Below are 26,867 nucleotides of genomic sequence, written 5' to 3' on the forward strand. Positions count from 1 at the left end.
CGTAAAAAACTCAACAAAGTTCACCAAACAGGACAACAAACATTAGAAAAGAAAGAAAGCAAAAGGAGAAAACCAAATTCCCGGAAGCCAGGTGTGCCTAGGTGACAAAAAACAAAAACCCCTCCCAAGTTTGTGTCCCATCTCCGTAAATTCCTTTTCTTGTGTTTGCCAGTTCAATAAAATTCCCATCAAATGCAATGCCAACCCAAAAAGTAAAGCAGGATGAAACCAAATCATGTACAAAACACTACGATTAAAAAGAACAGAACTGGGGAACATTTCAAACTAGTACTTGACCAGCCCAGTTGCTTGCCAGTGAAAGAAGCTTGCGGCGGATGCCGTCGCTGATGCGCGTGCTGGAAGCCTCGTCAATGCGCTTGACGCCGTACGCCAGAATCTCCGAGGGCGTGTCGAGCGTAAAGTGCCTGCCATCGCTGTGGGTCAGAACGGCTGTGACACCGTCGCCTCCCCAGAGGTAGGCAATGACTGCTTGGTCCTCCGGGGTCACGCTGTCAATGGCGACGAGGGACGTGGCACTCGAGGATGGCGCATTGGCACCATCGCTCACGCCATTCCCGCTCGGGTGACCACCCTGGCTCCGGGGGCTCAGGCCTGGGGACAGTGTCGGGCCCGTCTTTAGAGGCGATCCTATCAATGTCGGTGATGCAGTACCTGCAACCGCTGACCGCGACCCGGCAGCAGAAGCAGCGATATTACTCGGCTCATTGCCCGTCTGCTGCTGCTCCGCCGCGTTGCTGTCCAAGTGACAGACGCTCTCGGCCCAGAGAATCAAGACGGCCCGATACAGCGCAGCGCTCCACCAACTGGGGCGACGGTCAGAGGGCATCTGCCGCAGGACACGTAGAACCTGGCCACAATGGAAAATAGCCTCTTCGCGTAGAAAGATGCAGCGCTTGTGCCGCACGGAGGGCTCGGTGGAGTTGGAGAATCCATCGCGGCGGGCAAGGCGCTCGATCTCTGGGAAATTGGTGACGGCATTGAGCGAGATTAGATGGTAAAGTACCAAATTGCACTTTGTGACGGCGCAGCCCGGATTTGCCTTGTAATAAGCCATGGACAGCTCGTACCAGTGCTGCAGCTGTGCCTGAACCTCTTCGAGACGCTGCATAGTCGAAGCCTTGGTGACTGTGCGGTTTGTGGTGCGGCGTACCGGGGGCACCTCGGGCAGGCAAGACAGCATCTGGCGCAAATGGCAGAGAAGGCCCTGAAGCGGGTGCAGAAGAAGGCGCAGCTGCTGTGGCGACAGCGTGGTCTTGCGGCGAGCGAGGTTGTCGTGCAAGAAATCCTGGAAGAGCTCGCAAAGCGATGGGGTGACTGACGATGCCGAGGCGCTGTTGCTGCTACTCGCATTGGAGCTTGTGCTGTAGGTGCTCTGGGCGATGGCGGCCCAACGTTCGGCCGTGGGGGCAAGCCACAGTGCCTCCGAGCTCGGCAGAGGGCACTGAAGATCGCTGATGGACAGAACAGGCGCAGTGTCGTGGAACAGACTCAATTCCTGGTCGACCATGACCCAGTTATAAACGAGCCGGTTCTGCGACTCCCGGTGCAGCCACGAGCGCCATCGAAGCTCTGCGTTCATAGGGCTGCCCAGGCTGGGGACCATCGATGGCTGTGGCTCGAGCATACCGGCATGTTTTAGCATCTACCACTTGGTTAGTAAACAATTGGAACTAGGCCCCAATTCTGTGAAGATAAAAACCTTACCGAAAGATACATGCTGCGCTGGCCCATTGCAATATCCATCTGCCACTTGTCACCACTCCATGCACCCAGGAGCGTGAACAGAAGCGCGCACCGCAGTGCTGTCGGGTCGGCAGACAGCTCGACATTCTTCTCAATAATGTCGAACAAAGAGATGCGGCACGTCTCAGAGAGGCCGGCAGACAGGTAGCGTGCCTCTGCCATAGGCACTGTTGCGGCACCTTGTGCAATCATGAGCAGCACCAGAAGCGTCGACGCTTGGCTGTTGTCGAGCATCTCGTTCGGATCCACAACGCCGCCCACAATCAGGGGGTAGTAAATAGCCAGGCTGTGCACGTAGCTCTTGAGGAAATACTCCAGAATACGCGATGGGGGCAGAACGATGAAGTTGAAGTTGAAGTCTGCTGACCCAGGGCTCGTAGCCCCGTTCTTTGGATACATACCAGACCGATGAATATCCAGAGCCTTGTGAAGGAAGCTCTGTGTGATGGCGAGCATTTTGTCGCGGGACCGGGATGTCAACGGCACAACTTGGGGCGCGTTTATTGTTTCCGCCTGGTGACTGTCGAGGAATTGCTCGAGCGCTGTCCACGTTCCATCCTGTTTGGACTTCTGCTCCAGACACTCCAGGTGCACGATGGCTGTCCGAGGACAAGCGCCCGAGTAGATGGGCGGCGTACAGCGGGCCAACGGCCAGGCTGCCTCGGATGCGACCACGACCTCAAACTCGGGGATGCTGCCTTCACTGCATGGCGCCATGGCCGCCATATCGAACATGGTCAACGGCTGCTGCAAGTACTGCTGCTGCTGCTGCTGCTGGACAAAGCTTTTCCCGTTTACGTGGATGCTGCTAGCAACGCGGCCAAGATCGCTCATGCTGTTCAAACCATGGCCGGTGCTGGCCGTGCTGTTTTTACGCCCTTCATACTCGCCCGTGCCGGTCGAAGACAGGATGCTGGTGCCACGTGTGTGTACCGAGCCCTGCGATGAAGACACGGTCATCGGCTCCGAGCTCGAAGAAATGTCGCTCAGCTCTGTCGTCGCCGTGAATGGCGGGATCAGACCAGCAGCGGCGGCAGCAGCCATGTCCGATGGCCGGCCCAGCTGCAGTGGATTGGCGTAAATGTCCATATCCATGGGGTAATCGGCCCAGATGAGATCCTGGTAGCTCGTTTCCGGTCCCACGAAATCGTCACTGCCCCCAAAGCCCATAAACTCATCTAGGCCGTCCACGCCACGGACGCCTTGCGGGGAGTTGAAGTTGTCGGGGCTCAAGTGGTTGTTCATTTGCAGCGGAGACTTTTTGGATTGGCCAAATGGGTGTGCCGCATCCTGGAGCTGGACATGTTGCATGTGGGCGTGCTGATGCAGATGGTGCGGTTGCTGCTGCTGCTGCTGCTGCTGCTGCTGCTGGTGCGAATGGTGGCGGTGTTGATGGTGAAGCTGAGAAGGTGCGAGTCCCACACTCGGATCGGAAAGACACATATTTAGACCTGTTGCGTCACCAACAACCATTTGCTCTAATCCCAACGGCGTCCGCAACGGAGGCGAGTCAAGCTTCATACCGCTTGTTCCGGCCACAACCATTGAAGAATGATGCTGCTGCTGTTGTTGGTGTTCCAAGTCAATAAATGCTGCCGGTGTCAAAGGTTGGGGCCCGACAGAGTGCGTTGGCGATGTCGCCATCTGCGCTGTGAATGCTGCAGCGGCAGCGGCGGCAGCAGCACTGGCTTGGGCCGCGCGTACGGCAGCTTTGGACGAGCGGCGGGCAAAACGGGCAGCGCAAGGTAGGTTCTTCTCTGCGCAGCGCGAGCAGGGCACCCGTTTATCACAACCGGTTTTGGCGTTGGCGCAATTTTGGCAAGCAATGGGCGTACGGCCCGCAACCGTAGGAACACCTCCAGGCAGTGGTTCCATAGGATCTCTGGCCTCATGATAGGTCGAGTGGTGCCTTTGTAGCAAGTCCCTGCGACAGAGTTAGTGGTTTTCTCAGACCGAGAACTTGTTCAGCTCGTTCGTAAAGGTCTTTACCTTCTAGCAAAAGACAATTGGCACGCGCTGCAACGATGAGGCTTGACATTTGTATCTGTAGGTTGCGTATCTGTTAGCTCGCGCAAATAGAGTGGAGTATTTGGGGCCGAATGGAAGACGTACGACTGGGAATATGTCTCTCCAGATGCTCCTTGCGGGTGAAGCTCTTCCCACAGTACGCGCAGAAGACCATGGCGGGAGCTTTGGCCGTTGTGCCCGAAAGCTGCGGTTTCGATTGTGACGCCAGCTTGACTTATTGCTGGCACTATTGCGTACCGAATGTAAGCGAGAGGGCGATGGTACGTTATGGAGTCGTGTATGGTGCTGGCGTGCGGTGCAGGCGCTTGGGAGGTACGATGCTCGAGAAAAGAGCAAAACTTTGAATGTCAACAAACCGGACGATGACAAAGATGCTGGAAGAATGGAGGCTGGGGTAAGGAAAGGTTGATAAAGACAAAAGTGATGACAAGGTAAGCAACAAGTATGACATGTGTTTGTTCGAAATGGAAAGATGGAGAGATGAAAAGAAGGTAAAATAGTTTTAAACAAAAATAAGGCAAGGAAAAAAGCGAGGGCTCCTAGCTATTGACGTTAGATACCCGCAAAAAGGAACTGTTCGGGACAAGGACAAAGCTTTCCCAGGGTGCAGGGGCAGCAATAACGAACACGATTAACAGTGTCCCGGCATACGGTGTATGGAAACGAAGGGTCGGTTTTTCGCTTCATATGACGGTCGGGAAATATTATATACGTAAAGGAAGGGCCAAGATAAATAAGAATAGAAAAGGGAAGACGAGAGAATAGAGAGGTACGAAGGCTGGAAACAAAATCAACAAGAACGAAAGAAAATAAATAGAACGAAGTACACCGGATGCAGGCAGTTTCAGCTTAGTGTTTGCATAGAGATAATTGATCATGGTAACGCAGCCTACTTTACGACACAGTGACGAGGACCACATTGGAGCCAGGTAATAACGTGCGGGTGTTGTGAGGCGCTGGTGTATGGAGAGAGGGGTGTGCTGGTTGTACTGGGTGTATTGGGAGTGCTGGGAGTGCTGGGCGTGCTGGGATATTGACAAGGTACATCAGCTAAGCTCATGAGTTTGAGCTCCATGCAAGACAAAAATGGAAAGAAAGACAAAGCAAAGTGCACAAATGACAAACAGGGCAAAGGAATGAAAGAGAATAAGACGAGTGCACAGAGACAAGGCGAGGACAAGAGGCGGGCCAGTAAGACAAGGACAGGGGTAGATGGACGGCTTAGGTAGCGGCTGTATCCAAGGCATGGAAAAGAGGAAAATGTTCCCGACCAGGTTGTTGTCAATGTTCAGCCGCCACTGGCTTTGTATCCAAAGGGAAGAGTACCACTCTTGGCTTGCTCGTGGCCCTCTGGCTTCTCGTTGTAATTATTAAAGATGGTTATATGGCGGCGGGGAGCAGAAGAAATAGGACAAGTTGGAGAATGAATCAGCGTGTAAGACCCATCTTGGTCCAAAGATAGCTCGTCAAGACCACAGGTAGGTCAGAGGCGCTCTGTTGTACATACCTGTGAAGAAATGGTGTACAGGCCCGCTGTAACGGAAGCATGACGATGAGACACACTTGGAAGGCGAAGAAGAGGGCGGCGGAGAGCAAGTGCTGATGGAAGTGCAGAGACTGTGTATCCCAAAGATGCGTCTGCTGTTGATCGAGATGTTGTTCTCTGAAAATAGGCGAACACTATTATTGGCTAGGCCGTGTCTGCTGCATTGTGGCAGAATTGTTTGTTGCGCTGCAAGGGCCTCATCTTTCACCAACTTTCTATTCGTAGTCCATCGCGTTTTTGCAACTCATCTTGTTCGTGTGCATAGGACAGTAAACACAAAGGGCTCTCTTGGCAGCCAGTTTCGTTTCCGTCCTGGAAAGGCATGGACGAGTCGAAATCATCGGCTACCAGACCCGGGTTGTTTGACCTCGACAGGACTTGCTGGACAATGCTGGACAAAATTCTAGATGGCCCAGGACGGCAATCAATCCAGACGGCCTGAGAGCCAGACGACGACGACACCGACAATAATAAATTAATCGGGTACGCAAAATAGAATGGAAAGTGCCAAGGCGTCGAGGCGAAGATAAGCAGACACGACGGAAGAGTGAGCACGAAAGAAAATGGTTAAGCTGGAGCAGGTTCGTCGTAACGAGCGGATAAAGTGTGAGGAGGAAGCAAGAGCGGAAAAGAGAACGAAATTAAAATAAAAGGACGATGGGAAAAACACGTAAAAAGAGAAAGACTAAAAGCCAAAAGGTGAGGGCATAATGCAAAAGCACGTCCAAAGCCTCGGGCCACTCAGGCAGGCCGTTCTGTCCTGTACTTGCTCAATTTCCATGCACGACGCAAGCCACACGGGGCGATCGGGGCGACCAACTCGTCTGCTGGGCGTGAATTCTAAGTCTCCCTGTCGATTGTGTCGCAATATGTAGCTCGTTTGACCTTTCCGTCTCTTGACTGTCGTGCGAAAACCTGCAGTGGTTATCGTATACGAGATGTATACGAATTGGCTCAAGGCGAAGCGCATGCACTGTGGGAAAGCAGGGCGACGAAAAAGAGACAGGTTGGAGCATGCGGCCGTCGACTACGCAATGGGCGATGCAAGGGCGTCGGAATTAAATTGATGGCGGGTCAACGTGAACGGGCGAGCGACGAGGCCGCGACGACGGCCGCCACAGGGAGATCATAGGGAAGAAAAGGGAACGAGAAAAACATAGAGCATGATGGCATGAACTGGCAAGCGAAGGAAATAGAGTGATTATGCAAGCGGCGATTCATAACCTTGGGAAACAACAACAGCGGAAGACAGACTATGACTCCTTTCAGAAAGCGCGACAATGAGACAATACGGCAAGACATAAACGGAGAGCCGCGTGAGTCCCCAGCAACGGGCGACCCGCCTGCCACATGGAGAGTGGGCCAAGAAAATAGCCTTATAGGCAACGAGCCACTGGTAACCACATGTAAAGCAGGGGGATATTTTGGGGCCATGACCTCCGGGACCTCCTCGGCGCGACCGTGAGAGGATGCCCATTATTTGCTTACCTCGACTCTTGGATGCTTGGATACTTGGAATGGCTTCATTCGACAGATCGAGGCCCGCTCCAGTCTCACTGCTGATGCTCCGCTGTCGACGGGATCCAACGTTGCCAATAACATGCAAGCCTATAGCCAGGCACAGATCTGCAAAGACAATGCGAGGCACGGAAAAGAGTGGGTGAAGGAGGGACGGGGAAGCGCGGCGTGGGCACGGCGTGGGCGAGGCTGGAACCACCGTTGCAGGAAAGCTCACCGACTGAGACCGTTATTTGCGTGCTGGTGGCAAAGAGGTGCAACGCGGCGACAGAATGGGAGATGGGAGATGAGAGAAGGGAGAAGGGAGAAGGGGTGGGTGGCCGAGGCAGGCAAGGAATGAAGATACAAGTGCTGAAGAATCTAGCAGGGCGGGCAGGGACGAATAGGAAGGAGCAGCCAAATAACACTGCCCAAAACGGAAATGGAGGAGAAGAGCAGGTGACACCCACACACACGAATCCCAGTCGCTCCTGCCCCTCATTGGTCTGACAAGAGCGAGAAAGATGGCAACGACGCAACTAAGTTGACGCACGTTTCGGGATAACATAGACAAAGAGATGCTCGGCCGTGTGTCTTTCTTACAACAAGAGGGGGAGCAATAAAAATGTAATAAAATAAAACAGATCGAGAAGAAAAGGACATGCCACGCACGAACCAATCCCGCGCCAGCGGCTTCTTGCTTCGTCCCGCCGGTAGGTTGGCCGTCGTTTGCGTGCATCGCTCTTTCCAAGGCCACTAACGACAATGCAATCGCACCCGCCCCTCCTTCCAGTTTTGCAGCCACACCCCAATAGCAGGCGCCGTCGTGCCGCATTAACAGCTGCCTCCTGCCCCCTTTCTCTTCTTCGTTGCTGTATTTCTCAGTTAGACCTTCCACGAAGTCGTTCGTTCTTGCAAATGCAACCGCAAATGCCAAGTTCGCACCTGCCCAAGAGAGCATCGCACCTTTTTTTAGCATTTGAGCAACTGCTGCGGTGCGTCGTTGGCTCCTTCTCTCGCAGCGGGAACCTCTTTAGCCGTTCCGTGGATTCCTGCCCCACGCAAACGCTGCGCCGCTGAACATGGCAGCACACTCCTCGCTCCTTCTCGCGGCTTACCCACTATTTCGTGTTCGTTCAAGTTCTTCTGTCCTTCCACAACCAAACTTCTAGCCAACGTCGTTCTTTGTCCCCTCTGCAACCCAATGATAAGGCTGTCATCCCTGCGCCTTGCTCCAGTATTTCTTGTCTTTCATCCATCAACAAGTGTTTTTCGTGCTGCGCTTGCCGGCGACGTGAAGCGTGCGTTGACTTGGCACTTTGCTATGATCCCATTTTCAGCATATGTGTTATTTGCTAATAAAACGCCGAATAAGGAAAACGACCTGAATATCCATATGTGTGCCTTTTTATGACTGTTCCATATTACGGCTAGAGTCCGTGTTTATTATGCTGCCCATGAAGATGGACAACGACTCAGACAAACAAGCAGGAACAACAACGGAAAAGAGCCAACCAAAAGCGTCATACTGTGTATACGAGATCACATATACCCTCCATATTCTTTTAGCTCTGCAGCATGGAGCACGCGAAATCTAGCCCGAGACAAGAAAATGAGTCCCAGATAGGAAGTCCTTCAAGAAGGCTCCGTGTTGCACTGTTGGTCTTCTTAAGCATGGGGGGCCTTACGTCTCACGAAGACGCCTGTAACAACGGCACAGATCGTTCAAGGCAACACAAACGATACGGGCGACAGCACGCCGCGACTGGGGAAAAGAGTCTGATTGCTTTGTTGCAGTGCTATGCAGTGGTTTTCTTTTCTGCTCTGTTCTTTTCTTTTCTTGTTTTGTTGGGAATGTAGGAAAACGGTCACTTTTGGTTTTTCGTTCCGAAGTCAAGTTCCCTTTATCCAAGCTCCATTTTTTTTCTCGCGTTTTCTGCATTAACGCCACTCCGCATTTGTGTTGTACGTTTTCGTGGTATACAGCCCAATAAGAGCAGATAATGGAAACCTATTAAGACGCACTGGAGACGACGACCGCAGCCAGTTGTGTACATTTGTATGTCTTGAGTGACGAAGCACCACGACGCACGACGGCACAGACACAATGTACAAACCCAAAGTATGCCAGCAGTACCCGCATATGGTCGCCGACCCAAGACCCCGGCCAGCCTACTTTTGGGGGCGCCAGAAGCAAAAATGTATATTACAATGAAATGGGTGAGTGCCAGATGTTTCAGTCCTCCGTTGGGCATGACAAGACAGCACACAAGAGACCAACAGACGCATACGGCCGCCACCCGACATCGAACACTGACTTTTTCTCGACCGGCCGTGTCGGCAACTAAAAAAAGAGACTCGAAATGTACGAGGGACGGTTTCCCGATCGGTTATCGTATACTGGCATATTGCCAACAGACGTGCCTGACCATGGCATTGCGTCACTAGACATATTCGTTCGTGTGCTTAATATAGACGCGGTAGGAGTGGTAAAATAAGAAAATACACTGTGTTGAGCAGTGCGTTGTCGGCAATGAATAGAAGCGAAGAGAACATACGTCTCTGGAGAGGAAAATCCATTACTGCCCGAGAGCGAGAATGTGCGAGTAGCGAATGCAAATGAAGGGTCTTGCACTGCCCAGGATTGCCGAATATCGTCGAGGAGCAGTTTTTGCAGAATGATAAGAAAACCAGAACCAAATATCCATAAAGTCACCACGTCTTGATACGCCATACTGGCCTGTGGGAAGAGAGTGATGCTAATTCTCTGCCGTGTCTCCCTTTTCACGAGTTTGTTGGGTGCAGTTCGTCTCTCATCTGACTTTCCATTCTCCTCTTGGCCGTGGCCGAAGCCGTAGCCGGGCCCGCTCCCGCTAACGCACCGTTTCCTACCCCGCATACAGTCGTCGATATTTGTATTTGTTCGTGATAAACTACCTTGCGATATGGGCAGCTGGGTAGGCCGCGCGGACTTTTTGATTGGAAGGGGTAGAGACAACAAACTAGAGTATTCGTTTGGGGAGCCAAGATTGGCCACTGAAGAAAGCCGGAGACCCAGGGTCCATCCAAGTCCCCGTGGATACAATAAAACGACCACGAAACGGGAAAATACTCCGATCCTGCCGTCCGTCACTCGCTGCGAAGTGTGCAGTGAATATGGCAGTACAGTGCATATAGTCAAGTCATCACTTATAATGGATATACGCACAGGTGTGTTCCGCTACATTTTGCATCCTATGACGACATGTCCCCTTTGGAACCGCGCGAGTCCAAATTGCAAAACCATTTTTATCGCGAAAACTGTCATTCAAAGCACGCGAAATAAACGAGCTGAGCAGAGCCGAGCTATCAGTAGGGGACCCAATACAATTAGGACGAAGACAACGCGCAAGCTCACTTTGTTTCTTGCCTCGAAAAATGCACCCCTGCTCCTTTTTTGCGCTTACATTACTAACCTGTCGGCAACTATCAAACCCGATGACGACAGCTGTGCGCAAGCACTTTGCCTGCTGTCTAAAGACAGCTTCGATGTCATTTGCTATTGTGCATGCGTCGCCGTTGGCCCTCGGGACACTGCGCGAAGCATCTCTCTGCCTCCCGTCACCCTTGTGCCTGTTCTGATTTCTGGCAGTCATAGTTCAGGCGAACAAGGTATAGCCGTTGGCCGAAACGGCACCTTTTCCAACAGCGATCGGCAACGTCGGCAAAATGGAGGAGCGGACATTAGGAACAGTCCGCTTCAGACGACGGTACTGTATCTGACGAAAGAGTGTAGATTAGAGAATTGGAAATTGGAAAGGGTCAACGTTAAATGAAGCAAACGTCAACATTCGACTGAGGTGAAAACAAGCTTTTTTTAGCGATGCTACTCTTGGTCGTATTGTCGGCCATTTTGTGCACCAAACCATTCCCTCGACACTAAAACAATGCCTGGCTCGACTGGATAATTGTGTGTGGCTATGTTCGTCGGGAAGCAACGTGGCTCAGTGCTGACAAGGGCGCGGCAATTGGGGCCGACAAGTAGAAAAATAAGAAAAATTAGAAAAATTGGTATCCAAAATGAGTGCCGACCAACACGCAGATCACGACATTGTGCAGGAAAGAACTGCATCTGCGTGGTATACAATTCCAAAAGCAAGGAAATTCCGGTACGTGGATTGATAAGACGGTGAGGCAGAGGGACAGGAGGATGTCATGAAACGGATGTGGGTGGAGAAAACGTTGAGGAAGAAGGAAACACGAAAAAGGATGCAGGATGCCAGTAGGACAGCCGTATTTTCTGCGAGTCATCGTGTGTGAGATGCACACAAGACAACAAAGGTGTATCGAACGGCGAAGTGGCTCTCCTGTTTGGGCCACAAACGAAAATGGACGACCTATGGGTATCGTCAATTACGGCGAGAGTTTAATAATACTAAAAATAAAAAGAAGGATAAAGATAAAAATAAAAATAAAAGGTCAACTTTTTCTCATCGCACACGTCACAAGCGTAAGCTTTCATGGAAATCGCCTCTTTCTACTCAGGGCTGCTGCTGTAGCTTTCCTTAATACCATACAAAGCCGTTTCCTTGTGCTTTTCCGAAAGGGACTGCACGTCTGAGAGTGAGGTCGCTTTCTTGGCTTACCCGGCCGGGCCTCTCCTGGCGTTTTATCGGAAGCCGATCTACTCCCAACCATACAAAATGTGATAACAGCAGTTGCTCTGCAAGCTGCTGTGTGTGCCGCAACATGCTGCAAGCCCACGGCGAATGGTTTCCAAATGCACACTTCGAATTCTCGTCGAATCGGTCTTGTTCGTTCCCATTGGCTGAGTCGGGGACGAAACAAAGGATACAGGTGAGGAGTCGGGTCTGTGGAAACTCCGGAGTAGAAGGCACGCAGTTGACCAACGAATGGCAAGTCACCAAAAGATATATAAGACAAGGGCACATGGTTCCAGAGGCTCTGTGCAATTGAAGGGAAACGGTGCACAGAAGAAAAAATTGGCCATCAGGAACTCGTCTCAGCCTGCGAGATTGGTCTTTCGCATATCTCACCAAACATATGGCCCGGCAACACACGAGAACAGTAGCGGTGAAAAATAAAATAAAATTAAAAATAAACGAAAAAGAAAAGAATAGAATAGAAAAGAATGGGTCTCTGCGACAATGCATCCTAGTCTTCCCAAAACCTCACGCCCAGCACAATCGAGATTGGGAAGTCGGCGCCTAAAACAAATGCCATCCACAGCCAAGTTTCATATTCTCACCTCGCCTACAAAGCCATCTACTCATGACCGACAGTTTTGTTTTCCTTTTCCGTTCAGTCGCCATCTCCACTCTTGGTTCGCCAGAGGCCTGTCCAATATGTCGCCACTGAAATAATAAGACAACAAATCCCACCCACCAACAGCGTTCTCATACAATTACTCCTTTCCTTTGTCCCTTCTCCATACTCTACACTCCTTTGCTCTCGCACGTGGCACGCAGCACAGGTCCCGCCTCGCGATATTTCTCTTGTAGCCTATGCTGTGCAACAGAACACATATACGGCGAAAGCACAAAGATGTATGTCGTAGGAGTTGTCGATTAATAAAAACATTAAAGAAAAAAAAAAAAAAAAACGTCAATTTGGCGACACTTTGTTGTTCTCGTCGAGGGAACAGCAAAGCACGTCAGTGCAGACAACGCCCGAGAGTTCCGTGCGCAAGATCCCAGAGGACCTTTGAGTGCGTCGTACATGATATGGCGAATCCACGCACGGACGCTCTCTCGGATACGACAGCGTATTGAAGCTTTGACGGGCAACTGCGTCCAAAATGTCGTGTTTTCTGATTCCGGTCTTGTCTATTTTTTGTCCAATGCCTTTGCTTGTCCGACAAAGTATCACGACAATGAAGTGCCAAGAAGGAAGACATGAAGAGCGATGCATAGCCCGTGTGTACTAAAAGTAGCAAAATCATTTGACCATTTCAAACGCAACGGCTGAAGCTGCGGTCAGCTTATCGATCTCGGGAACTTGTGTCTCCCGTTCTCGCCTCGACCGTTGATTCTCGCCCGTCACAGTGCCTGGGCTGACATCTGCGAATTCCGTGGACCGTGAACGAGCAGAATCACTTTGTCAGAATACCCAAAAACGCCTTTTCGAATCGCACGCCCAGCTCCTGGCTTACAAAGGTCTTATTCAAGCACGGATACGATCCACGCCAGAACGCCTTGCCGCCCCAACCCATGCAGGGTATGCTTGAGTTGAGGAGAACAATAAAGGGCAGGCAAAGAAGACGAGGGAAAACAAAAAAGAAAAGACAAAAAACGGTGAAAGAGACAGCCTGGTAGATTGTAATATGGAAGATGCAACGAAAGGACAGTAGAACATTTTCCCAGGGAAGTGGTTGCACAAGGCATCCAGCCCAGGACATGGCGGTTAAGCCCCGTCTGATAACCAGCAATCGTCATCCTGCCGTACTTGTGGTGTTGCTTCCTGTCTTAGAAGAACTTATAGACGGTCGGTCTCCTTGTTGGTCCCATTGTCCTTGTTGACACCACCAGCATCAAGGAAGAGAATAAAAGGTGTGCGGAGGCGAGGATGTGGTCGCACTGCGTCCATATTTTGGGTCTTTGCTTCTCTCAGCACAAGTACATAGATGATTGAAGATGGAATACGACCCCTGTGTCCTGCTTGTATTGCGTGAGATGTCGTATTGGGCCAAGGTGAATGGTCGAACCGTATCTCAGTTGGGCACAGGTCGAAAACAATGGAGCAGAAAATAAACATCCCGAGAAAGGAAGCCACTATTTTCGTCAGAACATAGAATGTCGTGCACTTGCTGCGTGGCGGTGTCTTGATTCGACTCCTACAGTCCTTACCCAGTATTATTTTTTTTCCTTTTATAGCTACCGCGTACTTGCTGATGAATTCCGGGTTCGTGCCATATTTGTAGTTTAAAAAAGTACCAAGTCTCCCAGGTCCTAAAGCACGGTAAAGAAACTATGCGTACTGGAAAGGAAGAGGCACAATACATAGTGCCATATGTAGCAATGGATCTCGAAATTCTGCTGTCGTTCCTAGAAAACAATGCTATATTGGACGAGAGCAGACAATACAAGACACAACCCACATTCAATACTAAATTTGTGCCACCACACTCCTACTAAAGTGTTCGATGGCGGGCGTTTAGCCAGGCAATTTTGATTTTTCTTTCAAAGTCATACCCAGCAGGTGCTTGGCTACGTTGCAGATATCCAAAAAAAAAAAAAAAAAAAAAGACCACAGGCACGAAATTTCAAGATCAAAAGACAAGCATCAGACTCGAAGCCCTTAAAACAATACCCCTGGTCTACAGCCGCCAATAAAACGTCGACAGAAAAGCAAAAGTGGTAGAAACAACATCCACAAACGCTTGTCCATCTCCTCTCTCTCCTTCTCTTCGTGCTACTAGTTCCCCCAAGGTGCAGGTGGCCGAGACGTGCAGGCCGATGGTTCTCCTTGTAGTGCAGTGGCGCCGTGGCGCTACAGCCAAAGGTCCCCCCTTCTCTGCGTGTGCATGGAGGGCATCCTATTGGATCTTGAACGTCTGATTCTACTGTGAACCAAGTTTCATCTCGCTTCACAGAAGCTCTACGTTTAACAGAGACGCCATTTTCACCAGGATCTTCACACCACACGACCAAACTCAACCCGAGTCTTGCTGGGATTATTTTCGTAGGTTCTGTATAATGCAACTCGTGAGGGCTTGCACTGTAAAGTGGCAGCAGTAGTGATATTCTGCAAGATCACCCTTAATAGTCTGCCTGTTCTTTTGTTGATAATCTTGAAACCAAAAATCCGCAAAGAATGGCCCACGGGGATCAGCTATCTCTTTTCACCCATACTGGTCCCTTTATTTGTATCACATCATTAGTTTTTGTCTTACTGCATCTATCCATCCTCTGTAGAGTAACTGCCGGGGAGACCCGGCGATCTGTCGCATCTGGTTCGGCAGCAAACCGAGACTGACAGCCCGGCAAGTGCTGCTGGATCTTGGTTGGGTCCTGGTCAAGGTCTGGGATTCAAATCCAAGTTTCTCGGACTGCAACCCTTTGACACATGGTGCTTGCTCTGCCGACTGCAACGGTAATCGTACCCACGCACATCAATGTTTTGGGACAACGGATCCTGCCGAGTTCGAAAGACAGTGGAAGTGCTGAAAATGACTGAAGCGGGGCCAAATTCAAAGGTCAAGACGACTCGAAATAATTTGTTTTCAAATACCTGTAGTGAGATGTGTCTTGTCCGTTACGGAACTTGCCGTACTTTTTTATCAAATAGAAAAGCTCTCGTATTCAAAGTAGACACAGTTGACACGTTATATGCTGCTTACATAAAACGTGTTATAAAAGCAGCGCTTCGTATGAGACATATTTGGATTTTGGATTTTCTACGTCTTAAAGGCCAATGTTTTCCTACACGCTTTAATCTGGTAGCAGTACATAATTCCAACTTATCAGAATTCCAGTCAAGTCGTTACTAACATTATCGAGGACAATTTAAAGTAGTACTTGTCACGGGCGTACCGTTCTTTTCAGGACAACCGTCGACCGGCTGGGAAGAATCGCTCATGGACGGCACAAAGCGTGGTCTGGTAATCAATTTATGTGAAATCTTCGGCGGCCGAAATATTATGCCTCAATCGTCCTCGTTCATCAGGCGAATGAGCCCACTAATGCGTTAGCAGCTTCTGATATGATCGCCCTCCTCGAACCGACCTTCGTCTTTTAAAATCAATGACCCTGCAGCCCGTTTGAAGAGCGAATAGTTTTGTCCAGTTTACCTTGTGGCCGCTTTTTAACGAGTGTCTCTCATTCTCGCGTCGTTCGACATTTGGCAGATTCTCGTATCGTCAGTGAATTTGACCATTGCCGCAGAAGATATTGGCTAAAACTATCACAATGCTTGCAATTTAGGCTAATATTCGTGCCTAAATTATGAACGAAGGCAATGGCAAAGCTACTCATGCAATTATCAAGTCAACAATCCACCCATTGGAATTTATGCGTTGCATCATGGTCGCGTGGCAGCCGAGACTAGCCATTAAACGGCCACCTGACATGCAGTTGTCGGATTGTCTCTTTACATCAGACATCTCTGTCACGGTCGCAGCGTTTGACATTACTCCGACAGCTATTTCTTTTACGTGGCACATTATGAAATAAGTGTTCTTTGCATTTTTTTGTCAATTCCAGATGTACTTTCCCATGCTTTGATTTCGACAGGTTTTATTCCCTGTATAAAGTCGCTTAGTTCCACTCGTATTTTTTATTCCATGTTTGAAATGAAACTCGAGAAAACTAGAGTTGGCCGACGGCATGAGCAGAATATTCTTTGAACTTATACCATCAATGATATTCTGACATCCTTGAGATTCCATTCCATCTCGGGCATAAGAATACGATTGGTGGGCTTTCTCCGTCTTTATAAGGACTTAATTTACACACCGCTGCTCCAAGCTGTGGACAACTGCACGGGGATGAGTTTATGGCCGAGTCTATTCTTCAGATACGAAACTGTTTATTTCGCTTTCCCTGTTCTCTCTCATTTTGTCACTTGTCGATGGCACCACGTTATTCAAATGGCACTTGCCAAGACCTCTGCCACGTTACAGCCGAGAAATGGCAACCGTTACCGGACATTCAGTTGCATGCCAATGTCAACATCGGACGGGCACAAATGGACCATGGCCGACTGACGGCACAATGATCTTGATAGGAAAGATGCAAAGCATCTCGAAATCGACTAGAATGGCTTAATAACCCATAATACGGACGCTTTCTAACAACAGGTACAGCTGGGCGTAAAATTGAAGTGAACTACATCAGGTCTTCTTATACTCTCTTCAGATAATTGTTGCCCCTTCGACTCGGTGCCAGGTTGTTGGTTGCACATCCGGACTACGACACCGCACTTCTCCATCACCTTCTTTCTTTCGGCACCGAAATCCAAAGCAATAAATTCTTTCACACTTCGTCTAGGTCATCACTGCTCCTGTCATTCGTTCTCTGCATCGAAACATGAATAGATAAATCTAGGGTAAGTGCGGTTAACAAAGGCCGACACACGCAACGGAGTCGTCACAATATAAGATGCACTGCTCGATACACATCGTACACATAGACTCGTTAAGCAAGAAGCCAACATCCGTGGAACAATATCGCCAACCGATGTCTTCAGCAGTCCATATCTAACACTAAATTTTGTAAAAGTCTTCACCAACCACGTCAGTCCTTCTTCGTCCACTTTATTATGACGCTCGGAACCCGTTGGTATAGAATGGCCTGGACCCGGTCCTTGTTGCAGCCTCCAAACCGTCCACAGTATTGTTCGGCACCGAAGAAATCGCTCCTGGCCCCGAACATTCGCGGTAAATGCTGAGTTGACATGGTTATAGAGACGGTATCAACCTATAGCTATCGCTTCTTTGTTTGTTGGTTGCACCGTACCACTAGATCCGAACGATGGCGGACTTCAATTTGCTTCTTTTTTGCTCAAATATGTTTGGAAACGATGTCCGCAGTCCGTCGACTTGTGAGGACAACAGAAAACATTTAAACAAGGGCCTTCGTCCGTCTTTCGACGGCTATTTCAGAGGCACAAAATTCTTTGTTCTTTTTTTTCTGCTTTGTTGTTTCTATATGGGTCTGTTGTGAGCCTGCAACGTGCACCTTAACCGCAAATGCTCCTCCTCGACAACGGAGACATATCGAAAAGAGTGTGCCTGCCAAGTCTCCATAATCCCGACCTCCGAGAACAAGTATTCGTTCGCGACCGCAATAAATAACGTCCACAAAGATACTCTCCGTCGAGTCCGAAGCGACATTCCAGCAGCAAGATATAAGAATCTGGTGCCTGTCCTTCCTTTCCAAATTGTTCAATTGATCAACGACTTCCCTCGGCCAATATCACACCATCACTCCACTAAAGAACAAGGAATGAACAATGAGCACTCATACAACGACTAGTTGGTCATGTATAATTTTACAAGAGCAACACCCAACGACACACACCACCACGACACAACGTCACCACCTGTAGCTCACCGAAGCGTCTTCCCGGCAACTGTCAACATGTCAGCCCAGCATCAGCCTACGACCAGTGATAAAAGGAAGGAAAGGAGGATCAAATAAGGGGGGTCGTATGCCAAGACGACCGCAAGAGAGCTGTGACATGAGCTCCACATCGAAGCAAGAGAGAACAACGGCCAGCTATTACCAACGTCTATCGCATTACTTCGGTATATCGTCAGAAGCTCATGGCTGGAGCAAACAGCGTATAAACGACCGATGTTACGACCACGATATACCAAAACTAGAAAGAAGTGGATACGGCACCGCCACACAGCCACAACTCATACGATCAATAGCCTCCAACTCCAAACACAAGAAAGCCTATTAACCTTTGCCGAAGTGGGCTTTCATTCCAGCACACATCCCTATCGTGAGAGTTTCAATTGCCGACGCCGAAGTAATCACAGTTGATGCCCTTCACTGCCGGCAGTCGATACACCATTCAACTACAGTCTCCCGCGCTGAGGATCTTCTGCGCGAAAACAAGATAACGGCTGGCCGGATAAAATCAAAACACTGCCACCCATACGATGATGTTTTCCTCCCACAATTCACTTCCTGGGAAATATGGGGGACAGGAAACTCCATGGTTCCGTATTTTAGAAGTCTAAACCAACAGGAACTATGAGAAGATGTTCTCCGAGAAGTGTCTGGATTCAATAAAGCCTCACGAAAAAGGTGCCGACTGAATACTTTTTCGGGCCGATGCAAGCGCAATGTTATCTTCAACCCTCAATAGCAAGACTGTTGATTGAAGATCGACACGATCTTTCGAGGGGAAGGTGTAGGCCATCCACGCTTCCACCCGACACCAAGATCTCGTCCAGTCTTTGTTAGATCTTGGTTCTTACGATTTAGAGTTTGAGTAAACTCAATGGTCGTGACCTTACTGATCTTTGCCGCCGCTTCTTTATAAGGAGGATTTTTCCTTTTAAGAGACTCCTACTGAATTCAAAGCGAAGCAAGAGAAAACTATCACTGCTTGCCAATGAGTTGTCAGACATATATTGATACCCACGAGGCTACAAGTAATTTGTGAGTCATCGTCGTTTCTTGGACATACAATAAACTCATCATTTCCCTGGACCTCCACCTGCATCTTCCTGTCTCGCGTTTCCCCTGTTCCTTCATTTCATCTCATGTCTTCATGTCGTTTATCACTGTGAAGCTTGTTCAAATGAACCGTTACAACAGTGAAAATCAGACAATTCAAGAGTTCATTTTTGGTGAATAGTTATTTGGAATTGTCTTGGCAGACAATAGACAACGCAACCAAGTTGAGCCGTCCTGCTCGAAAATATACGCAGGCAACTTAAGTCTATCCGAGGCCGGCGGCCCTGGTAAGCGAAGCACAGCTTGCCCAAACCAGCGAAATCACGGCAGGCTATTTTTCGCAGCCCCTTCTACGACGACGTATTAAATCGGTCTAAGAACTCTATTATTCTCTTTTTCATTTCGTGTATATACGACGACCGACTCTTTGTTAGCCAGGCTTCGATCTAGACTACTGTTGATCTATACAAGTCTCCTTGAACGTAGCGGGACCTCGAAACGAAGTTTGGCTAAACTTCAAAATAGTAGTATTTCCATTTGTTTTTATTGCGTTCCGTACTTCGTCGACTTGTGTATCCCAAGTTCGGAGTCCCTGTTGCCCCGTGTTCCCGGAACAACGAGATTTAATCATGGTATTTCACCTTTCTCTTTCATTTCTTGCCGATTCCTCGCTTGTTGAGGAAACAAAATCCCGAAATATACCATAGTATGAGGAGTAAGAGAGCAAGATGAGGATGGAAACGGAAGAGATCGAACCTTGGCCATATTGCTTCCGGCTAAAGCAAATAGAGTGGGCACAAAATAAATTTAGACAAAAGGAAATCAGTCGCCGTGAGCAGATACGACACCCTCGTTTTATTTTTATTTCACTTAGTTTTGTTTCTCAGAGATTTTAACTACTCTCAAGTTCTCATGCTTTGTCGCGTTGGCGTTTTGAAGGCAAGAACCATATACAATACGTAGAGATAAGTGGGCGTACATAAACAGGTATGGGGCTCTGTACTTACCTCTAGCTATGAACAAACAATTTACAATACGGGCTCGTACAAAAAAAAAAAAAGAGAAGAAAAGGCAGGGGATTCAAAATAAAGTAATAAAATAGAGAAATAACACTGCTCGCAATAATTATTCGAAATCTACTTTTCCGCGGGAGGGGATAGTTCATCGTCAGTTTCACAATACGTGCTCGATCCAGAAAGTATCGGCGTACGCAAACACGTATGCACGCGCATGTACTTACAATCGAGACTCGGATTTCTTGTTACCCGGTCTGGTAGAGTCTTAGTATCGGGATAAAAAAAGTGTGGAGGTGGTTGGTTGGTCTAGTTGGATGTTCATCTGAATTTGAAATAGTACAGAGTGGAATATGTGTTTTCATCTACGAGAGATTGAAGGATGACGCACGTTTATTACCAGAGCAGTCGTAAACACGGGAAGGAAGCAGAATGGGAAACTAAAAGGAAATATCCCGGCACTCTATCCGCTCACGATATGTGCAAACAGCAAAGACAAGGGAGCCAAGGGGTTGGAGGAATAGAGTGTTTGGAATATTGGGGAAATAGCGAGGCAGAAAGAGAAAGATATCTGTACCGGAGGGAGACAAAAGACGTTCTAAGGGTGTGGAGCTAATCAAATTCTAATAAGAAAACGACAGAGTGAAGCAATAGGCTTGCAATACATGTTTATTGAAACAAAAATAAACATTTTCGACTCGCCTACATTCCATCTCCATGCACACTCCCCTCCAACTTCGAATGACGAGACAGAGGATATGCTTGATTTGTTTTAACATGATACCACGACGAAGCATGGCTATTGGGAGCCTTCCCGTCGGCTGATATGCATCTTCCCACTGCATCTCCCTGTTCTCTGGCTCCATACAGCTTCGACAGGATATGAAGATGCCAAGAGAGTCTTGACATTTGTGGTCGCTCATCTTTATTTGCACATTTTTATCGTCCGGCAGTTATCTCGGATATCATAATATTCCATCTACCAAAAGTCCACGAAAGTGTGCTCCATGGGAACTTTCATCTGTTCCTGCTCTCTTTCGCCAAAATAGCAACAGCCCCTTCTAACGCGAGCCGTCTTGTATTCGCTTTGTATCGTCTCCGAGACGCTCTATACGATTTTCTCCTCAGGGGCTGTCGTATTGTATTTACCCAGGCATCTGGTCGGCGAGCATGCTATCGTATGCATTTGCATCGTTGTCCGAGCGTATCCGAATTGCGTGCATTGTGTCATCGTGCCCACTGCTGTTTTGTTACAGCGCAGCACACCCTCCCCGTCTCTCGCATACCATTCGTCGCTCATGCAAGTCATCTGCAGAACACGCCCTCCGTAGACGGCTATCGGAGCGAGAAAGGCCTTGGAGTGGTGGGGAGATGTGCGCAAAAGCCTATCAACGCAGTCGCCCCAGCACGGTTAACCCGGTCCCAGCATTCCCAGCATACGAGACAGAAAATATGAACAGGACAAACAAGGATAGAGTGGGGAGAGAATAGGCAAGCGGACTATTGCCCAAAACAGAGAATTGAAGCGAGAAGTCGCGGCGGAGGAGGGGTAAAGGGCGACGACGGCGTATTTCGGATAGCTCTTGACAAATACCACGCATGCACTTTATTAATGTACATCACCCTGCAGATATGACGCAGCGAGGCTGTGAGCGGAATGGGCCTTGGCCGGTCGGCCATTTCATTTAGTTTTATTCTCAGTCTAAGATCTGCGGGCGGTCGCTGGTGTCGTTCTCGTCTTCCTCCTTGAGGCGCTGGACAAGCTTTTCCCTCAAGAAGTCACTGAGGCCGAGCCTGTCACTGGTTTTAGCGGCGCGCACGGTCACTAAGCAATAGGTCAATAAGGATGACTTACATGCCCTCGTTCGTGAGAATACGGTAGCTGCCCGACGGCTGGAAGTTGTCGAGCAGTGTACCCGTGCTGTCCACCTCGATGCTGCCAAATATGTCTTCGGGCCATGCAATCCGGCCAAAGTCTGGCGGATTACGGAGCTAGAAGCAGCTGTGGTCAGACAAGATAGCAAATGGCACCTATTAGAGGACAGATCTCAGACAACATACATCGCTGAGGTGCACCCAGCCACCAACGCCGCCGCCGCCAGATCCGCCCTGCTGCACGGTGGTGCTGGATCCGGTGTGGCTCGCGCCGGCATTGCTGAAAATGGTGCCGCCTGGGGCTGCAAATGCAACGGCCTGTGCTCTGAGCCCATCGTCCTGGGCTGCATTCTCGCGGAGCACGTCGTTGAGAATGTCCATGAACCGGTCACTGGCGACAAATGAACGCGGCGTCGGAGGCAGCACACTGGTCGTGCCGACGGCCGTGGCCGCTGACGGCCTAGGAGTGTCCAGGTAGGTGAGGAGATACGACGGCGGCAGAGTGGCCAGCCGGAAGGCTTTCTGGTGAGGTGTTGGCTTTAGCTTGCGTCGTGTATCAATTGATCGATCCTTGCTCTGTAGTCGTTGGTATCGCTTACAATGTGAGGATTGATCGACAAGGTGCTGCCGAACGAGCGCCGGAAAAGCCGGCCAATGGCCGCAGGCTGTTGCCTCTGCATTATCCTTTGTGCAAACATTGTACGTGTTGCCGTGCTCAGAAACTCACAAAATGCTGTCGTCGAACTGCACCTGTCCACCCAAAACGAGTTTATGTCGTCATGAAAATCACTGGCGTGGAAAGAGAGGCTTCTGTTGATTGGTGGGGCTGCCAGGCGGTGAAGCCCCACAGTAGCTGTTTGCGTTGAAGCAGCGGACAAGGGAAAGAGCGACGCGCCATTCTGCCCACCAAAAACGCGTGTTTTGACGCGTCCCACCAAAACTACCGTTAAGTGGCAGGAGCAGGAGGCACACTGGCGAAGGGCAAGGAAGGAGCAAAAGACAACGGCTGGTCACCACGATGGTATTTTGACGCCGATGAACCCACTTCGACTCCATTGTCGTCTACTTGCGTTCACAACAATCAAATGACACGCACGATACATACGACATACACAATACACCCTCTCTACCCAACCGAAATCCCCACCCTCTTCAGTACAGGTACTCACACGCAGCGCCCGGTATGACGGCCGACGCCGTGTCCTCCGAGGCGACCGCCGCCAAGCTGAGCCCTCGCAAGCAGCGACAGTCCAAGCCTCTGGCTGACACCTTCTTTGCCGGCCGGGGAGGTGCCGGCAGTGGCTCGGGCGACGTGACCAGCACGCCGTCGGCGCCCGCCATGCTGTCTTCGTCACAAGCCCCGTTCTCGTCATCCCCCGCCTTCGCCACGCCCCTGCATCCCATGCGACCCTTTGTGCCCGGCGAGGCACGGTCGACCGCGGCGGCCGTGTTGGCCACGAGCGTTCCGGCTGCCTCTGCCCGTCCAACCATCTTGCCTATCCTCTTGCCGCCGACAACCCTGCGGCCCCTGGCGTTCCGGACATTTACCAAGAAGCACAGCCTTACACTCACCTCATCGGCGCTGCAAGAGCTGGCCAACTTTATCGGGCGGCATTGCGGCTCCGGCTGGCGCGAGGAAGGGCTGGCCGAGCGTGTTCTGGAAGAGACGGCCAAGAGCTGGAAGAACCGAAACTGTGGATTCATTGTCGACGGCGCCAGTGCAGAGCTGAAGGACATCCTGAAGACGCTGGAAGGTAACATGAGCGGCGGGCGGATTATGGTTGGGGGCCCAGGAGGCGGGGCCGGTGCCAGGGCAGGTGCAGTCGATGCTGCCGGGAGAAACGGCAGCGCGATGAGCCGCGTGCGGGAGGGCGGCAACAATGGTCCGCAGCGTGGCGGTATTCCGCGGCAGAACAGCCTCCTGCTCGACTCAACCCGCGAGTCCGACATTACCAACACACGACTCGGTCTTAGGCCCACTGTGTCGTCAGTAGGCGGTGTCGGCGGCGGTGGCAAACCGCTCTTGACGAGAGAAGACAGCCAAGCCAGCCTGGGCATGAGCAGGCTCGATGTGGAGGACGATGAAGAGGACGCCGACGACGACGGCCTGCTCGACCCACGGCGGTGGCTCAAGGTTGTGGGCGCCTATGACCAACCACGAATGGTCTACAACGTTGCAAAGAAGCACTTTGAAAGGCAGGTGACCATTCCTTTGTACACGACGAGCAGGCAACAGCTTCTAACCATGCTGCAGAGAAACATCAAAGCCGTCCCTCCTTCCAAGTACCAGCCACAAGACCGGCCTATTCCGCAACCGCTTCAACGTCATCCACCAGCGCCTTCTCCGCAACGAGATGTTCCAGAGCTCGGCGGTTGCCGAGGCCCGCGCGGTGTCTACACTGCAGCTGTCAGGCTCCTCTGTTTCTGGAGCTACGCATAAAATTACGCCCGTGGCCAACCTTTTGGGTCGCCACGGCACGCACCACATGCTTCTCGGCATGCTTGTCGTTCTGCCGACGGGCAACCTGTCCATCTGTGATTTGACGGCGTCCATAACACTCGACGTCTCCAGCGCAGTGGCCATTCCCGAGGACTCGGCGTGGTTCACGCCCGGCATGATTGTGCTCGTGGACGGTGTTTACGAAGAAGAGGAGGAGGCTGCGGGCCGTGGTCTTAATGGTGCCACGGGCGTGGGCGGTACGATAGGCGGGCGCTTCCAGGCATTCCTCATTGGCCAGCCTCCCAGCGAGACGCGGCGAGATGCCCTGGGCATCAGTGGCCCCGATGGCGTCGACGGTGCCAACGGCACGGACCACACCATCGGCGGCGGGTTTGGCTGGATCGACTTTATGGGTGTTGGCAGCCACCGTGCGGTCGGGGCGCGTATGCGCAAACTCGAGCAGCGGTTTTTGCAGCGCCAGCTCCAGCAACACCGGCAGCAGAAGCTTCGTCTTCGGCGTCAGCAGCAGCAACAGCAGCAGCAAAATCAACTGCAACTGCGACAACAGCGCTTATTAACTGATTCGCAAGACGGTGAGGCTGACGAGCCCGAAGCAACTCAGACGAACCACGACGAAGAAGCAGGACTTGACAGCGACGACGAAGACCTCGGTCCCCGTCCACCCAGTCGCCAACGCGTCGTCCTCCTGGGCGAGCTCAACCTCGATCAGCCGCGCACGCTGCAGGCCTTGCGTAAGGTGCTGGGCTTGTATGCCGCCGAACCCGAGGGCGCTACGCCGGTGGCGTTTGTGCTGACGGGCAATTTCGTGGAGCACGCGGTCATGGCCGGCGGCGGCAGCGGCGGCAGCATCGAGTACAAGGAGTACTTTGACGCGCTGGCGTCTGCTCTCTCCGACTACCCAACGCTCCTGCAGTCGTCATCCTTTGTGTTTGTGCCCGGCGACAACGACGGCTGGGTGTCGGCCTTTAGCGGCGGTGCCGCCGTGCCGTTGCCGCGCAAGCCCGTGCCGGAGCTGTTCACGTCGCGCGTCCGGCGTGCGTTTGCGACGGCCAATGCTGAGGTGGTCGGTGCGAGCAGCAACCGGGTCAGCGGCGAGGCCGTGTGGACCACCAACCCAAGTCGGCTGTCGCTGTTTGGGCCCAACCACGAGATTGTGCTGTTCCGCGACGACACGTCAAGTCGGCTGCGGCGCACGGCCGTGCGGTTGGCCAAGCCAGCTGCTCCTGAGGTCCCAGAGGCACCAGAAGCAGCGCCCGCAGTGGCTAGCCAGGACGACATGGATGTGGATGGCACAGCAGAGGCGCAGGCCCAGGCGCAAAGCAAGCCCGTCTCCGCCTCTGGTATCCCCTACGACGTCCAGACGGCACGGAAGCTCGTCAAGACCATTCTCGACCAGGGCTACCTTGCGCCGTTCAAGCAGTCACTGCGCCCCGTGCACTGGGACTTTGCGAGCGCACTGCACCTCTACCCGCTGCCCACGGCGCTCGTGCTGGTCGACACCACGGCGCCGCCGTTTTGCGTAACATACGAGGGCTGCCATGTCATGAACCCGAGCAGCCTGCTGGTGGCTGGCCGGCGGGGGGCGGCGCGGTGGATCGAGTACGAGATCGGGCGGACGGGCAAGTTGCGGGAATGCACGTTTTAAGGGCGGTAGCAGGCGAGCGGGGATGACGGGAAGACGACGCTGTATTTTGTACGAAGTTACGACCACGACATGTTTTGTTAGCTAAGATGGGAAATGCACGAGGTCGAAGTACTGAACTGAATTGTCGCACATGAAGATTCCTCCCGATGCCGAGATGTACTGTGCCATGCCGGCCATGAATAACGACACACCCAAATATGCCGCTTGGTGCTACACCATTGAACTTTGTCTCTCGCCGTAGACCAAAATGTTACAGATCCGATGTTACCTGTTGGAAGGCCCAATACCGTCGGTAAGGGAGCAAAGTGCCCTGTTTATGGTGATGCCGTGAGCCTTCACTCCACAACCTTCTATTCCGTTCTATATCCCTTGATTTGGTTCGACCGATGATGCCGAGGCCGTATGTCGTACGGCTCGTATTTCCATTCGCCACAGAGAATCTGCAGCCTTGTGGCCGGATCTTTCTTTTCTTCTTCTCTTTTGTCCTTTTTCATTTCTATTTTTGGGGCCACTCAGTGTAACCGACCAAATCCTACAGGACCGCGACATATGACGTCCCGGAATGGCATTTGGCCACGAGACCACATGCCTCCCTCCCGAAACTGCCGGGGCCGAAAGGCACTTTTGTTGTCCTTTGTCTTCTCGACTTTCTCCTGAACGCCAAACAAAGTTTTGCGATGGCTCCTGATGGAGTGAACCCTGGATGCCTAGCGCTGCCCAAAATACGCTGTGGCTGGGCGAAAGCCCTTGTCAGGCACAACGTCAGCAGAGAGACACAAGACCAGCAGCGCCCTGTCATTGGTCCAGCGCTGGCAAGTGGTCTCCGTGCCCCTCGTCCGTTCGTATTTCTAGGCTTACGGTAGCGCATTCTGCCGCTGATAGCCCCGCACTAACGGCCACCAAGCTT

The 26,867-nt window shown here is 51.2% G+C and overlaps 3 protein-coding genes across 3 annotated transcripts; 1 reads left to right on the plus strand and 2 right to left on the minus strand.

Moving 5' to 3' along the window:
• Nucleotides 1-280: 280 nt before the first annotated feature.
• SPSK_00677 (uncharacterized protein) lies at nt 281-3,639 on the minus strand (the record flags this gene model as incomplete). The annotated part of the gene is made up of 2 exons (XM_016727627.1): nt 281-1,663; nt 1,726-3,639. 2 exons carry the CDS (start codon nt 3,637-3,639, stop codon nt 281-283), a joined length of 3,297 nt encoding a protein of 1,098 aa, XP_016584535.1.
• Nucleotides 3,640-21,676: 18,037 nt separating this feature from the next.
• On the minus strand, nt 21,677-22,552 carry SPSK_00868 (uncharacterized protein; the record flags this gene model as incomplete). The annotated part of the gene is made up of 4 exons (XM_016727814.1): nt 21,677-21,773; nt 21,835-21,971; nt 22,041-22,376; nt 22,454-22,552. 4 exons carry the CDS (start codon nt 22,550-22,552, stop codon nt 21,677-21,679), a joined length of 669 nt encoding a protein of 222 aa, XP_016584536.1.
• Nucleotides 22,553-23,037: 485 nt separating this feature from the next.
• Nucleotides 23,038-25,960, plus strand: SPSK_10334 (DNA polymerase epsilon subunit 2; the record flags this gene model as incomplete). The annotated part of the gene is made up of 2 exons (XM_016736793.1): nt 23,038-24,068; nt 24,145-25,960. The coding sequence occupies 2 exons, from the start codon at nt 23,038-23,040 to the stop codon at nt 25,958-25,960; spliced, it is 2,847 nt and encodes a 948-aa protein (XP_016584537.1).
• Nucleotides 25,961-26,867: the final 907 nt, after the last annotated feature.

The sequence above is a fragment of the Sporothrix schenckii genome (genome assembly GCF_000961545.1).
Source record: "Sporothrix schenckii 1099-18 chromosome Unknown Cont48, whole genome shotgun sequence".
Lineage (NCBI taxonomy): Eukaryota > Fungi > Ascomycota > Sordariomycetes > Ophiostomatales > Ophiostomataceae > Sporothrix > Sporothrix schenckii.